This window comes from Melanotaenia boesemani, chromosome 19, assembly GCF_017639745.1.
Source record: "Melanotaenia boesemani isolate fMelBoe1 chromosome 19, fMelBoe1.pri, whole genome shotgun sequence".
NCBI lineage: Eukaryota > Metazoa > Chordata > Actinopteri > Atheriniformes > Melanotaeniidae > Melanotaenia > Melanotaenia boesemani.
Window position 1 is genome coordinate 17,611,800 of NC_055700.1, and position 12,662 is coordinate 17,624,461.

The 12,662-nt window shown below is 39.9% G+C and overlaps 1 protein-coding gene across 2 annotated transcripts; it reads left to right on the forward strand.

Annotated features, from left to right (window-relative positions):
- The first annotated feature begins 7,356 nt into the window (after positions 1-7,356).
- pou5f3 (POU domain, class 5, transcription factor 3) lies at positions 7,357-9,869 on the forward strand. 2 transcript variants are annotated; one of them, XM_041970907.1, is made up of 6 exons: positions 7,357-7,438; positions 7,699-8,459; positions 8,604-8,715; positions 8,917-9,047; positions 9,362-9,526; positions 9,609-9,869. In XM_041970907.1, exons 2-6 carry the CDS (start codon positions 7,704-7,706, stop codon positions 9,867-9,869), a joined length of 1,425 nt encoding a protein of 474 aa, XP_041826841.1. In that variant the 5' UTR covers positions 7,357-7,438; positions 7,699-7,703. The 2 variants fall into 2 exon arrangements, with proteins under 2 accessions (XP_041826841.1, XP_041826840.1); XM_041970906.1 differs by lacking the exon at positions 7,357-7,438 and having other exon boundaries at positions 7,445-8,459.
- Positions 9,870-12,662: the final 2,793 nt, after the last annotated feature.

Genomic DNA, 12,662 nt, shown 5'->3' on the forward strand with positions numbered 1-12,662 from the left:
CCCTCCCTTTGCTGGCTGACGACCTCGCCCTCTTGGCCGTTACCCTCAGCTTCATCTACAAACCAGAGAATGTGAGGAGTCTCGTTTCCGGTGCCACTTATCTTCTACAATATATATATAAAAAAAATCATCAAGTCAGTCATACGGAAGAGTCATAGATTAGAGTTACAGAAAATTACAGAGGAATGTTCTATGTCTACCTCCACAAGTTCAGTATACTACTGGCCACTACTCCAGTGGTTCCAAACTTGGGATACATGTATCCTTAGGGATAGGCCTACACAGAAATATTACAGGGGGTATTTGAGAGAAAGAGGAGGGTGAAGTCACCAATAACTAGATTTACTGAAATGTTACAGTAAAACCCACAGTATTAGATCTGCTTGGGAGGCACTAATTGCAGATCCTTGCAGTTTTTAGGCAAAATGTTGAAGTTGGATAAAGCAAATACTTTGATCCAGAAATCAGGTAAAGGGGATACTGAAGCCAAGAAAGTTTGGGAACAACTGCTTGTGAAAAAGGTTATAATGATAGATGAGCAGTAACTGACTTACATGTACATACTGGTACTGCAGCTCTTTCACTCTATCAGACTTCCTCTCAAATGGCACCCTGTAAAGTGGCTTCATGTTCATCTGATGCTTGTTTAGTATGCGGTCTATCGTCGAGATGTTTATGGAGTTGACATTATGGAATATAGCATTATCTGCTAGGGTTGCAGTGCTGGTCTGTCTCATTGTGATGGCATTATTTGCCATTACCATGTTACAAATCTCTTGTTCTTGTTGTTCATTGAGAAGTTGAATTGGACAACACCTGTCAGGTAACTAAACATACTGTTGGATTGCTCATCTGGGATGTATGAAACTCCTTCATCAGTTAAGTTCTAGCTTCACCTTCAGATTCATATATGGCCTTCATGGAATTATGTTCTTGACTAATTTTGACAATTGAACAGACTATTGTGCATGTGGTAACTTATACAATGAAATGATGCTGACATATTTTGGAGAGAACAACCATTAGACTGAGAATCATCTATCAGTTTAGATCAACAAGATCTATTCACTTGGAAATTGTGCTAAATGTAGGCTAACTGTGCTAACTGTAGACTACCTGTACTATCATTTGCAAAGATGTACTGAGCCATTGAGACATGTACTAAGACATTTGCAATTTCATGAAATGAATGAGAAATTCAATTATATTCTTAACAATTGTCAAGTGATTTGGAGCCTTGTCTGTTATTTTGAGCCACACCAACGGAGAAAAACTGTAAAATGTTATTAATTTGGTTTTGATCACAGTGTATTTTGAAGAATTATTAATATTTAAAAATAATTTTACAGGACACAAATCTTCTCTTTAGAAATACACAGCTCAAAATAACAAAAGGAACACATAATGAATACCATCTAACTCAAAGTCAGTCACACTTCTGGTATATCAATCTGTCCGGTTAGGAAGTAACAGTAATTGTGAATAAATCTGACCTACTGTTGTACAAATGAAACAGATAATGGGTTGAAATGAGAGACAACCCTACAAAGCAATGGTCCTGTACGTTGTGACCACCAACCTTTTCTCTGTCTTTATCTGTTCTGGCTGATTTTTGGTCATGTTTGCTTTTTGTCAAGCCCTCACCACTAGAGGTGACGTGAGGCGGTGTCTGCAAGCCACAAAAGTTGCTCAGGTAGTGCAGCTCATCCAGGATGGCACATCAATACACGTTAGTTCAAGAAGGTTTGCTATGTCTGCCTGCACAGTGTTGAGAGCATGGAGAAGATAGCAGGAGATAGCAGGCCAAGCCTGTGCTGACAGCACCAGAAAACACCAGGATTGGCAGATTCACCATTGGCACCCTGAGCTCTTCATGTATGAGGGCAGGTTCACATTGAGCGCATGTGGGGCAGTGGAAGTGTAGTGGTTGCAGAGGAGGGCACGGGTCTGGAGGACCTAGGTTTAAGTCCTTGGACTGGCAACTGAGGTGAACTGTTGTGGGCACCTTAACCCCCAAAAGTTTCCCAGGTGCCAGAATCTGGTCTGTCATCCCACTGTTCCTGGTGTTCCTAGGAGGGATTAAATGCAGAGAATAAGTTTAATTTAAATAATAAAGTATAATTTTAAAAAATAAATAAAATGTCACAGACGTGAGAGAGTCTGGAGACACCGTGGAAAAAATTCTGCTGCGTACAACATCCTCCAGCATGATCGGTTTGACAGTGGGACAGTTATAGTTGGGGGAGGCACATCCTTGCAGAGTAGAACAGACCTCCATGTGCCTGCCTTCCATTAGGTACCAGGATGAGATCCTCAGACCCATTATGTCAGACCATAATGCTGCTGCAGTGGAACCTGAATTCCTTCTGATGCATGACAGTGCTCAGCTTCATGTGGCTGGAGTGTGTCAGCAGTTCCTGCATGATGAAGGCATTAATGCTGGCGTGGCTGCACATTCAGCAGACCTGAATCCCATCATGTTTCCTTCCATCCACCGCCACCACATTGCACCACTGACTGTCCAGGAGTTGACTGATGCCCTGATCCAGGTCTGGGAGGATCAGGAGCATTCCCAGATGTTGGGAGTGCATACAGGCACATTGAGACCACACACACACACACTCCTGAACCTCATTTTAAACTGACTTGAGGAAGCCGGGTCAGCCTGTGATCTGACCTTTACACTTTTATTTGGGGTATGACTCTGAATCCAGACCTCCATGGGGGTCAATGATTTTTAATTTTCATTGATCATTCTTTTGTTATTTTGTTCTGAACACATTCCACTTTGTAATGAATAAAGATTTTCAACTAGAATATTTCATTCATCAAGATCTAAGATGTGTTGTTAGTGTTTTTAGTAGTGTACATCAAACCTGCCAGGCTGATTTACAGACATTTTACGTCTTCTGGTTGTTCGTCATATTAATCGATGGGCAGAGACACTGACAGTAAGTACATTCAGTGAAAACCTTTGAAGTCTAATATGTACAAAAAGCAATAAATTAATTCCAAATTGCACTGATGTCCTAACTGTGTAGCTGCTTATGTTTTCTGACCTTTTCTTTCATTTTTTTTCTTTATTACTTTTTTATTTACTGCCCACATACTGTGAACCATGAAAACTACTCCAGATCAGCCCTTGATACAAATTACACGTTTTGTTTCCTTTCAATTAAATTTATCAACTCAACTTTAATCCAAAGTTCAGTTTTCTGTCTACAAATAATCTTCATTTGTATATTCAGAGATTACATTGATCACAAAATGTAATAAAATGAAATCATTAAAAGAAGATTAATCCTGAAACAATTTGATAAAATCTTACCTTAAAAACATTAAAATAGTTTTTAAAACGTATTATACAAGTGTTTTTATTTGCAATAAATTGAGTGTAGTCATAGAAGTTGGGGAAATGTTAACTTTTCTCATTTTTGTTCCATTTTCTGGGAAAAAACAAACAACAACGAAAAAACTCAAAAAACATTAAGCACACAACATTGACTTTAATTGATTTAATCCTCTTTACTGATCGACTAAAAGCCAGTCCTGTGCAACCACAGATTTCCGAACATTGCAGAACTTAATCTAAAATTTGCATAAAATTATGAACACATAATTGAATGCACATGGACTACTATTCAAAGTTTTAAGAACTTTTTGCAGCACATGCTGTTTTTTAACAAGATGAATACTTAAAAATATATATATAAAAAAATAATAAAATTAAATTAAAAACAAAAGATAAAAACAAAACAAACACACAGAACAATCTAAAGAAGTACATTAATCATCAATTTTCCACTAAAAGTTCTGGTTAAATGACATCATTTTTCAGTTGTGAAATACTTACACTGTTGTTGGCTTTTATTCCAAGAAATTGTTTGAGATGAAATAATTAATATAAATTCCCCACATTCATGATATATTATCAGTGTTGCATGAACTTTTTACATCACCCAAAAGTTGAATATCCCTAACTTTTTGTGAGTGGTGTACATTTATTGCAATATTCACAGCAAAGCATAATTCAAAATGTGGAAATGGGTCAAGCATCTGTCCATATAGAGTAAATGTAAGGGGCCTCTTTCACAAGGGTCAGATGCCCTGGACAAGAATAAGTATGCTGTAATCATTGACACTCAACCACTTCTCATTTTATTCTAATTCAGTCCGACTTAACTGGAAACTGAAGAAATCTTCCATCACAGATTGATCTTACATCTTGCTTTGACTCATATTTCTGCTTACGTTCTGTTTTGAGTCATCAAGCCAAGTAATACAGTTTGATCTTGTTTTGTTGTGTGATGGCACTCGGAAAATATATGTATAGAGGGTGTTAGGGTGAAAGGGAAACCTTGCATGTAACTCCATGTGGTTTTTGTTAGGTTGTATCTCTGTGTTGGGGAGGGGATGGGTCGGTCCCCATTGAGCCATATGCTGAGAGCCATTAAAAGCCTTTGTGCTGGTGGACAGTAGAAGGAAGGCAGCCATTGGCCCTGGAATGAAAACCTGGATGGGTGGAGGGTTTGTGAAGGTGGGTGTCAAAGGCAGGATCGTTAGGAGGAAAATCAAACAGCCATCAGGCTTGTTTGTAGGGGGACGACTGTACTGCTCAACGGGAGGGGTGGCATGAAGAATCTCGTGTTGTCACCCTATCAGCTGACTGATTCTGTTCCATTTTGCACTTTATATGTGTTATTTTACAGAAAGACCCAACTGTTAACTGATTAAATGGCCTTTCAGAAATCCTTGAGAGGTGACCACTGCCAGTTGTCAGTCACATGACCAGAGGAATTCATTTAATAATAAAGATAAAGATAATAACACGTCTCACATTACCAATGCTTAGTATGCACCACTCTGCAAGAAACACTTGATGAGAAGTGTGTTCTTCTCTACTGTGACTTTTCTGAGGTGTGTCACACACCTAGTTTCAACCAACTATAGCCACTATGGATGTTACAAAAGAGCAACAAAGATAATCCATGAGGTTGGATGTCTGGAGCACAAAAACCTTTTTTTCTTTAACTCAAATCTGTTGAAATTCAGTGAAATTTAAAACTGCTCAATTGATGTACAAAGCAAGAAATAACCAGTTGCCAGAAAATATTAAATGTATGTTTACAAAATGTGAAAGGGGGTTACGACCTGAGGAGAGAATTTCATAAAGCATAAAATATTGTGCATGTGCACAGTGGTCTGGAGTAAATTTACAGAACAGCATGAATGAGGAATTGAAACAATGTATATATATATATATATATATATATATATATATATGTGTGTGTGTGTGTGTTGCGCTTGTGTGAAAGACTATAATAAGATGTGTGTTTTTAAATTGCTGTTATATACTCTGAAGTATGAAAGACTAAAATTTTTGTTTGTGTATGTACAATGCTGTGTGTAGAATAAATGGGTGGATAGTAATATGATAGTAAATGAGGTAGGACTAGATAAGAATTCTAACTAACTAACTAACTAACTAACTAACTAACTAACTAACACTTTCTCCCCCTCACACTTTTACCTCAGAGCAGTCCTCTAACTACAAGATCTCTGAAGAGGTCTTTCAAAAACTGAAAAACAAAGACAACATCTGAGACATCTGTGGGGGTTTTCAACTCAATCCTCCCCTCACACATCTTCTCACTGTACCCAGCTATTCAACACTGACCCCTCCCCCTTCCTTTGGACTCCCTGAGAGCTCTGTTCTCTGTTGTCCCTTTCTCTCTCAAGCCCAGCCTGAAGTCTGCTATCTCTCTTGCTGTTAGACTTTTGCATTACAATTATGCTCCCAAGTCCATGGGTCAGGACAATGCTTGTATGGTTGGAGTTTGATGTCTTTTAAGCCTTTGGCTCATGTGTTCTCTTTAAGGAGTTTTGGTCAGGAGCACTGATGTCTTCTTTAAAGTGTAGGCTACCAGTAGCTCTTTTAAGAAGGTTCAGAAAAAAAGGACAAGTTTAAGGTGTAACAAAACGTATACATTTAACTTTTACACTTTTCCTTTGACACAGTTTCTTAAATAGATACAAGCAAGCTTCAATTATCACTTATTTAAAAGAAGCCACAAGGTAGAAATTTAGATGTAACAAAGGGGATTCAGATACTGTTTCACTCCAGGAAACATTCCAGACAACTTGATTATTGCATCTGCAGACACCTTGGTCTTCAGACCAGTTTTGGACCTTTAGGCCATATAAGACTGGATACCAAGGAAGGACGTGAGCGAAACTCCAGCTTGGTGTTTGTTTCAGATGACAGGGAGAGGAGGAGGGGGGTAGATGGTTGGTGTGGGGCGGAATCAAAGGGTTGAGACTTATTGTTCTTATGTGAAAAGGAGCTAATGGCCGACCATCGCAACTCGGGATCTGAAATCCACGGGGTGCCCCGGGGCCACGACATACAATAGTACCTCCTCTCCCTCCCCGCAGTGCGTCTTCCTGCCGCAATCTGCGGCTAACGATTCGCGCTGGGGGAGCGCATCTGCACCGATGCCGCGGCCATCAAGGACTCTGAATGACGATCAAGGTTGAATAAGAGACGTTCACCTGAATGCTCAATGCTTCCCATAGGCTACTTATCAATGACACCAGTAAGGGCAAACTCAGCAGCGAAAGACTCAGTAGCAAAAATAAAAAATAGATGCAGTTTTTCAATTTTTTCTCCTTGAGGAAACTGGGATGCATGGGCCCATAACCTTAAATATAACATGGTCTAAACCAACTATTTTGGTCAGGTAAAACGAATACACACACAAAGATTTTGCAGACTTGGGGAAAAACTTTGCCACGGGCCTAAATAATGTTGGTTAGAAAGATGGAGAGAAAACTCGAACATTCTAGAAAGAAAGGTGTTCCATAAGGAACAATGTCTCTCAAAACTTTGAAGATACATGAAGTCAAACCTCTCTTTCTATTTAAACTGGGCCCGAATAACTTTGTTTGCTTACTGTTCTAGATTGAGTGCAGTGTTTTTAAATACATGGATTAAGAGCAAACTGAAGCCTCACCGAGAAGGATTTTAATATCAAAGCCAGCTCTTTAGAGAGGAATAAATTAAACAAACGCAGCATTATAATTCATGAATGAGGTGAGCAACTTATGGTGTTACGATATGTAATTACAGGAGCAGTGGCCCGTGCCTATTTAGCATTGTAAATATGTCTTTTCATTGGTTTCCAACTAGAATATTGATGTTTTTAATTAAATCGGTTTCAAATTCACAAACTTTGCTGCAAACATATACTTCAAACTTTAGATGAAAACACGCCCATAGCTCTGCAAAGAATCAAGGTCATTCACAAATTCACCATCAGCTGTGGGCAATTGTCTGCGCCGGCCAATGGGCGAAGAGTTGGGGGGACCTCCAACACTCGCTACTGTGATTGGGAAAACCTGTGGAGCCAGGAGTAGACGTGATCATTTGAGCTTGAAGGTGAGTTGAAAGGTGTTATTCACGGCAGGACTTCATGGAGTAGACCACAGAGGTGGTGGTGTTGCACCAACAGTGCAGCTAAGGCCTTTTTGTTTGCGTAGTTTATTGTTTTATCACTTTATTTTCTCTTAAATTTGAGCTTAACATCTAAAACGAATGAGTAAGTTTAAAAGTCCTTACCACTAACTTTTTTTTTTTTAAAAAAAAGAAGAACTTGGGACCTTAAGCTACGCGCTTGTTGACGGACTTTCTCATCATTGGAAGGATGTCTGAACGATCGCAGAGTCCGGACTGCCAGAGTCGGCCTTATGATTTCAGCCGGGCCAACTCTTGTAGCCAGGCTTTGGATCAAGATGGCTTGGGCAACGGGTCGTCATTCCAACTTTCTCATGGTGTTTTCCCAGACCCAAGCCTGCTTTATAGCAAAAGCGCTTATGGCGGACTCACGTCCGCATCCGCGCAGACCTTTTTCCCGTTCCCACCCGTCACCAGTGATTACAGGGGATCCGATATGCAGGCTGGAGAGTTTGGGCAACCAAAGCATTGGTATCCCTTCGCTGCGCCCGAGTACACCGGCCAGGTACCCGGCGTAACTGCAGCTACCCAGCCAACAAACTTGAGTCCCCCAATCGCTGAGACCCGGGAGCAAATCAAGTTGCCTGCAGTTAAAACGGAGAAAGACACCGATGACTTCTCAACGGAGATAAAGGTTCAGCAATACCCGACCCCGGCAGCCTCCACAGCCATGCCCCATGGTGTCTTTTACTCTGCGGCCTGGAACCCGACTTTCTGGCCCGGAATCACCCACATACCTCCTCCTGGTAGCAATAATCAAAATCCTTCAGCGTCCTCTGCATCTTCCCCGTCTATGTCTCCTTCACCACCGAGCAACGGGATTCCTGGCAACGCGTTTTTCAACGTGAGCACAAACCAGGCTGCCACTGAGCCCCCAACGCAGAACCCGACCTCAGCCACGCGGAGCAGTGGGTCTTCAAGCGGAGGATGCAGTGACTCTGAGGAGGTAAGGGTCATTAGGATACTTCATAATCCCAAACTCAATTGAAAGACTTTTTCCTTCTGAATGGCAGATCAATAAGTGGAATTTTTCCAAGGATTTTAGAGGTGTTTAAGGTTTCTGTTTCATATTTTAATGTTTGTTCCACAGGAGAATCTTTCCACTGAGGAATTGGAGCAGTTTGCCAAAGAGCTAAAACACAAACGGATTACTTTGGGGTTTACCCAAGCAGATGTTGGCCTTGCACTGGGTCATTTATATGGTAAGACACGCTGATTTCTGAACAGTATTATGCTACTCTGCAAGCACTTTTGAGTTCTGAGAGCATGTCCTCGGACCATAAATTGGCATGCAGATTACCCTTACAGTAACATTACCAAATCTGTGTAACTGGTTTTTGGCAGGTGACAACTGCCTTTACTTTTCTTTTCCACATAAGATTTATTTTTATGTGCACATATAGGGAAGATGTTCAGCCAAACAACCATTTGCCGCTTTGAGGCTTTGCAACTAAGCTTTAAGAACATGTGCAAGCTGAAGCCCCTTCTGCAAAGATGGCTGGATGAGGCAGAGACTTCGGAAAATCCTCAAGATGTAAGTGAGCAGCTCTGACATCTGCCATCTAGTTTGCAACACAACAGAATACCATCAAGCCTGATGGGACTGGTTTTTTCAGGCCTATAGTAGCTACACTTCCTGCTGAGCAAACATGAATCAAAGCCATCTGCTCTTGTTTTAGGCCACCTAGTGGCATAATTCTCTGGGTAGTGTTTCCAAGAAGCTTTTAGTTCTGACCTTGCAGCATGTGCTCTAATTAGGGCCAAACATCCAGTTAAGGCAGTCTTTATCTTACAAATATTAGTTTTCAACAGTCTTGTATTCTTGCCAACATATTTCTGCTTCCTTAGATGTATAAGATTGAGCGAGTGTTTGTTGACACTAGAAAGAGAAAGCGGAGGACCAGTCTGGAGGGAGCGGTGCGCTCAGCCCTGGAGGCCTATTTTGTCAAGTGTCCCAAACCCAATACCCAGGAGATCACACACATCTCTGATGACTTGGGCCTGGAAAGAGATGTAAGAATCACCATGTTAAGTATTCTTCCTCTAAGGATTGAGTAGCATCTTGCATTCTCTACTAATGTTTTGTTATTGGTAGGTGGTGCGTGTCTGGTTCTGCAACCGAAGACAGAAAGGAAAGCGCCTGGCCTTGCCAATGGATGAGGAGTGTGAAGGCCAGTACTATGAGCAGAGTCTTTCGCCTCTCAACATGGCTGCTCCTGCCATCCCCACTCAAGGCTACCCTGCATCCAGCTACCCTGGAGGCCCTCCTCCCATGCTTTACATGCCCCCGCTTCATCGGCCCGATGTCCTGAAACAAGCCCTGCACCCTGGACTGGTTAGTCACATGACAGGATAAGCTTTTGGGTTATTCAAAACAAACCATTCCAAAGCTCCATCTAACCCAAACTTGAGCTGAAAATGAGATCCAGTAACCTGATAAATCACTAATGGTCATTGATCATGTGAGGAGTGGGATGGATCAAAGTGGTTTTGCTTGTGATGCAGGGAATGAAATGCCATGGGCCACCTGACCTCCATGATATACAACTCAAGACCAACTGCTTTTGCTTCAAAATGAGGGGAAATTTTAAACAATGTAGACTGTGCCTTTTGTGTGGGTTTATTTTTCTGTTCTTTTTTTTTTTTTTTTTTTTTTTTTTTTTTTTTTTAAACATTGTGTTGAAGTTATTCCAAGGCTTTAACAATAACAGGCTCAGACCAAAGACTGTGTACTACAGTGTGTGGTCCAGATATGGAATGATGGGTTTAAGTGCTCACATGGTGGAAACCTTGTAGATTTTGTTTTAGGTTAGCCATGTGCTAACCAAGAAAATCTGGGTAATCAAAGGAAATAATGTAACTCATGCTGCTTTCATGTATTGTTTTTTAATTTAAATAGTTTGGTCAAATTCTGTGCAATACCTGCAATCTACATATATTTGGAATGGAAAAAGAGCAAAATATGGTCCTAGGGTGAATTTTTTTTCCCCCCCCATTTTAATTTTGCACAAACTTACTTTGCAATCTTGAATAATCTTAAATCTCTTTTATGGCTTATTGTGGAAATGAAATGATGGACTCAAAAAAAACTGAGTGAATATTGTTGAAGTGCTTCCACCCTTAATCACTAATTGTGCCGTTTTGTGCACTTTTGGTATTTTCTAAGAGATAAATGTCTTAACAAACCGTCTGCTTGTGACATTGTGTAAAACCTGGATAAACAAGTTTTATTTTGGCTGGGAAATTTTTATAATGTTAAAAAATGAAAATCATCTGTGCACAGTGGAGTGTTTTTTTTTTTTTTTTTTAAGTTACTTGGATCACTTTTAAATTGAAAATGTTTAATGTTCATTAATCCCCCTCCCCCCCAAAAAAACTCCTCACATGAACTTAGAGGAAAACATTGGATTGATTTTCAATCTTACTTTATCCACAAGTTTTATTTGACTATGGATTGTAAGCAGATCCTGCTGCCTCAGTTTATGTTGCTGATTTGAGTATTTTGCTGTCAGAAGTGCTACTCCAGATATTTTTAATGTGACATTAGTGAGATTGTAAATGATAATATATTAAGGCAATGTTTTCACTCAACACACGAAAACCTACGTTTTTCTTTTCTTTTTATCAAGTCAAACTTATTTTCTTTAAAATGTTTTGTACAAGCAGTCTTTTTGGGACTTTCTCTAGTAAATCATATCAAATCTATTTTATGCTGTTTATTCTTGGCTATAACTACTGACACCAGAGAAACTGTAGATGTACATCTGTAAATGTGAACACCACTTTCCGTAACTGAAACTGTTTAATTAGCAGTCCACATATGAACGAAACTTGGTTCCTTCCTCTTAACACAAGCTGCCATGCCTTTTAAATGTTTATTGCAGTTGGGAAAATATAAACACATCAAAACTTGTTCAGTGATTGTCTTTGTTTCTGGAACTACATTGTAGAAACATCAGCTACAATATGTCCACAAATGACCACTTGGTGCAGTGTAAGTAAGTAATGTACTTCAAAACACAAATTTGCTTATTGTGGGGTCTGTTCTAGAAAGCGGATTGTGTTGAAACTCTTGAGTATGTTACCTCTGAGCTGGAGGAAACTCTGGGTTTTCCTTCCAGAAAGTGAGGTAAGTCTTAACCTGAGTCTGTTACCGTGGTAACTGACTCTGTGACGTGAATGTCCACTGGCAGGTTCAACATAAAGAAAGTTGAGTTTCTACCTGTTTCTCTCCCACCTGAAGCAGTCATCAGACATGGGTTGTCTGTATAAAGGTGATTCCAGAGATTTAGAAGCTGAATTAAATAATTAATGTAGGGAGAAAATTTTACAGAACATCAATACAACTGATACTGTAGCTTGCTTGGACTTCCCTATTTACTGCAGCAGTTTTTTTCTTTTTTTTTTTTTGCATCTAACACTGAGTAAGCAACTTTCTCAAATTAAAAAAAAATACCAGAAAAGAAACGATAATCACAAGATTTTGCAAACTTGCACATTTATGTAGATAAATCCACTTTTAGAGATGCATAATGATGCAGACTGATGAAGACAGAGGGTAAACCAAAGTGAATGATGCAAGAAATACTTGCAATAAAGAAAAAGTGGAACAAAAGTGTCTCTCCAGATATGTCTGATCCCACTACTGCAGAGATGTCAAACTTTGATCCTTGATGGCAACTGTCCTGAAAGTTTAGATGCTTCCTTGTTCTAACCTGCCTCCATTCAAATAAAATTTAATCAACAGCACAATGAGCCATTAATTTGAGTCGGGCGTGTTGAAGCATGGAAACGGAAAACTTGTAGGACAGTGACCATTGAGGACGGAAGATAGCGATCCCTACCCTACCTGACCAGATATCTCAGCAAAGTCCTTCATAGAAAAGTCTGGTTCTGTGTAGTTCTCTTCAATGACTCATCTCTATTTTTCCAAGACAAAAGCCTGCTTGTTTGCAGAGGTGAGCTGAGTTGTCGCAGAGGTGAGCTGAGTTGTCACAAAGGTTTTCAAGGTTTGTGACTCATGCGATTACTCATCCTTTGAATACTCTTCAGGGCTTAAACTACTGGATACTGGTTAGGGTGTCATTTAATTTCCTCTCTGGTCACTTATAACCTTTGGATTATTAATGGAGTTCAATGATAAGATTTG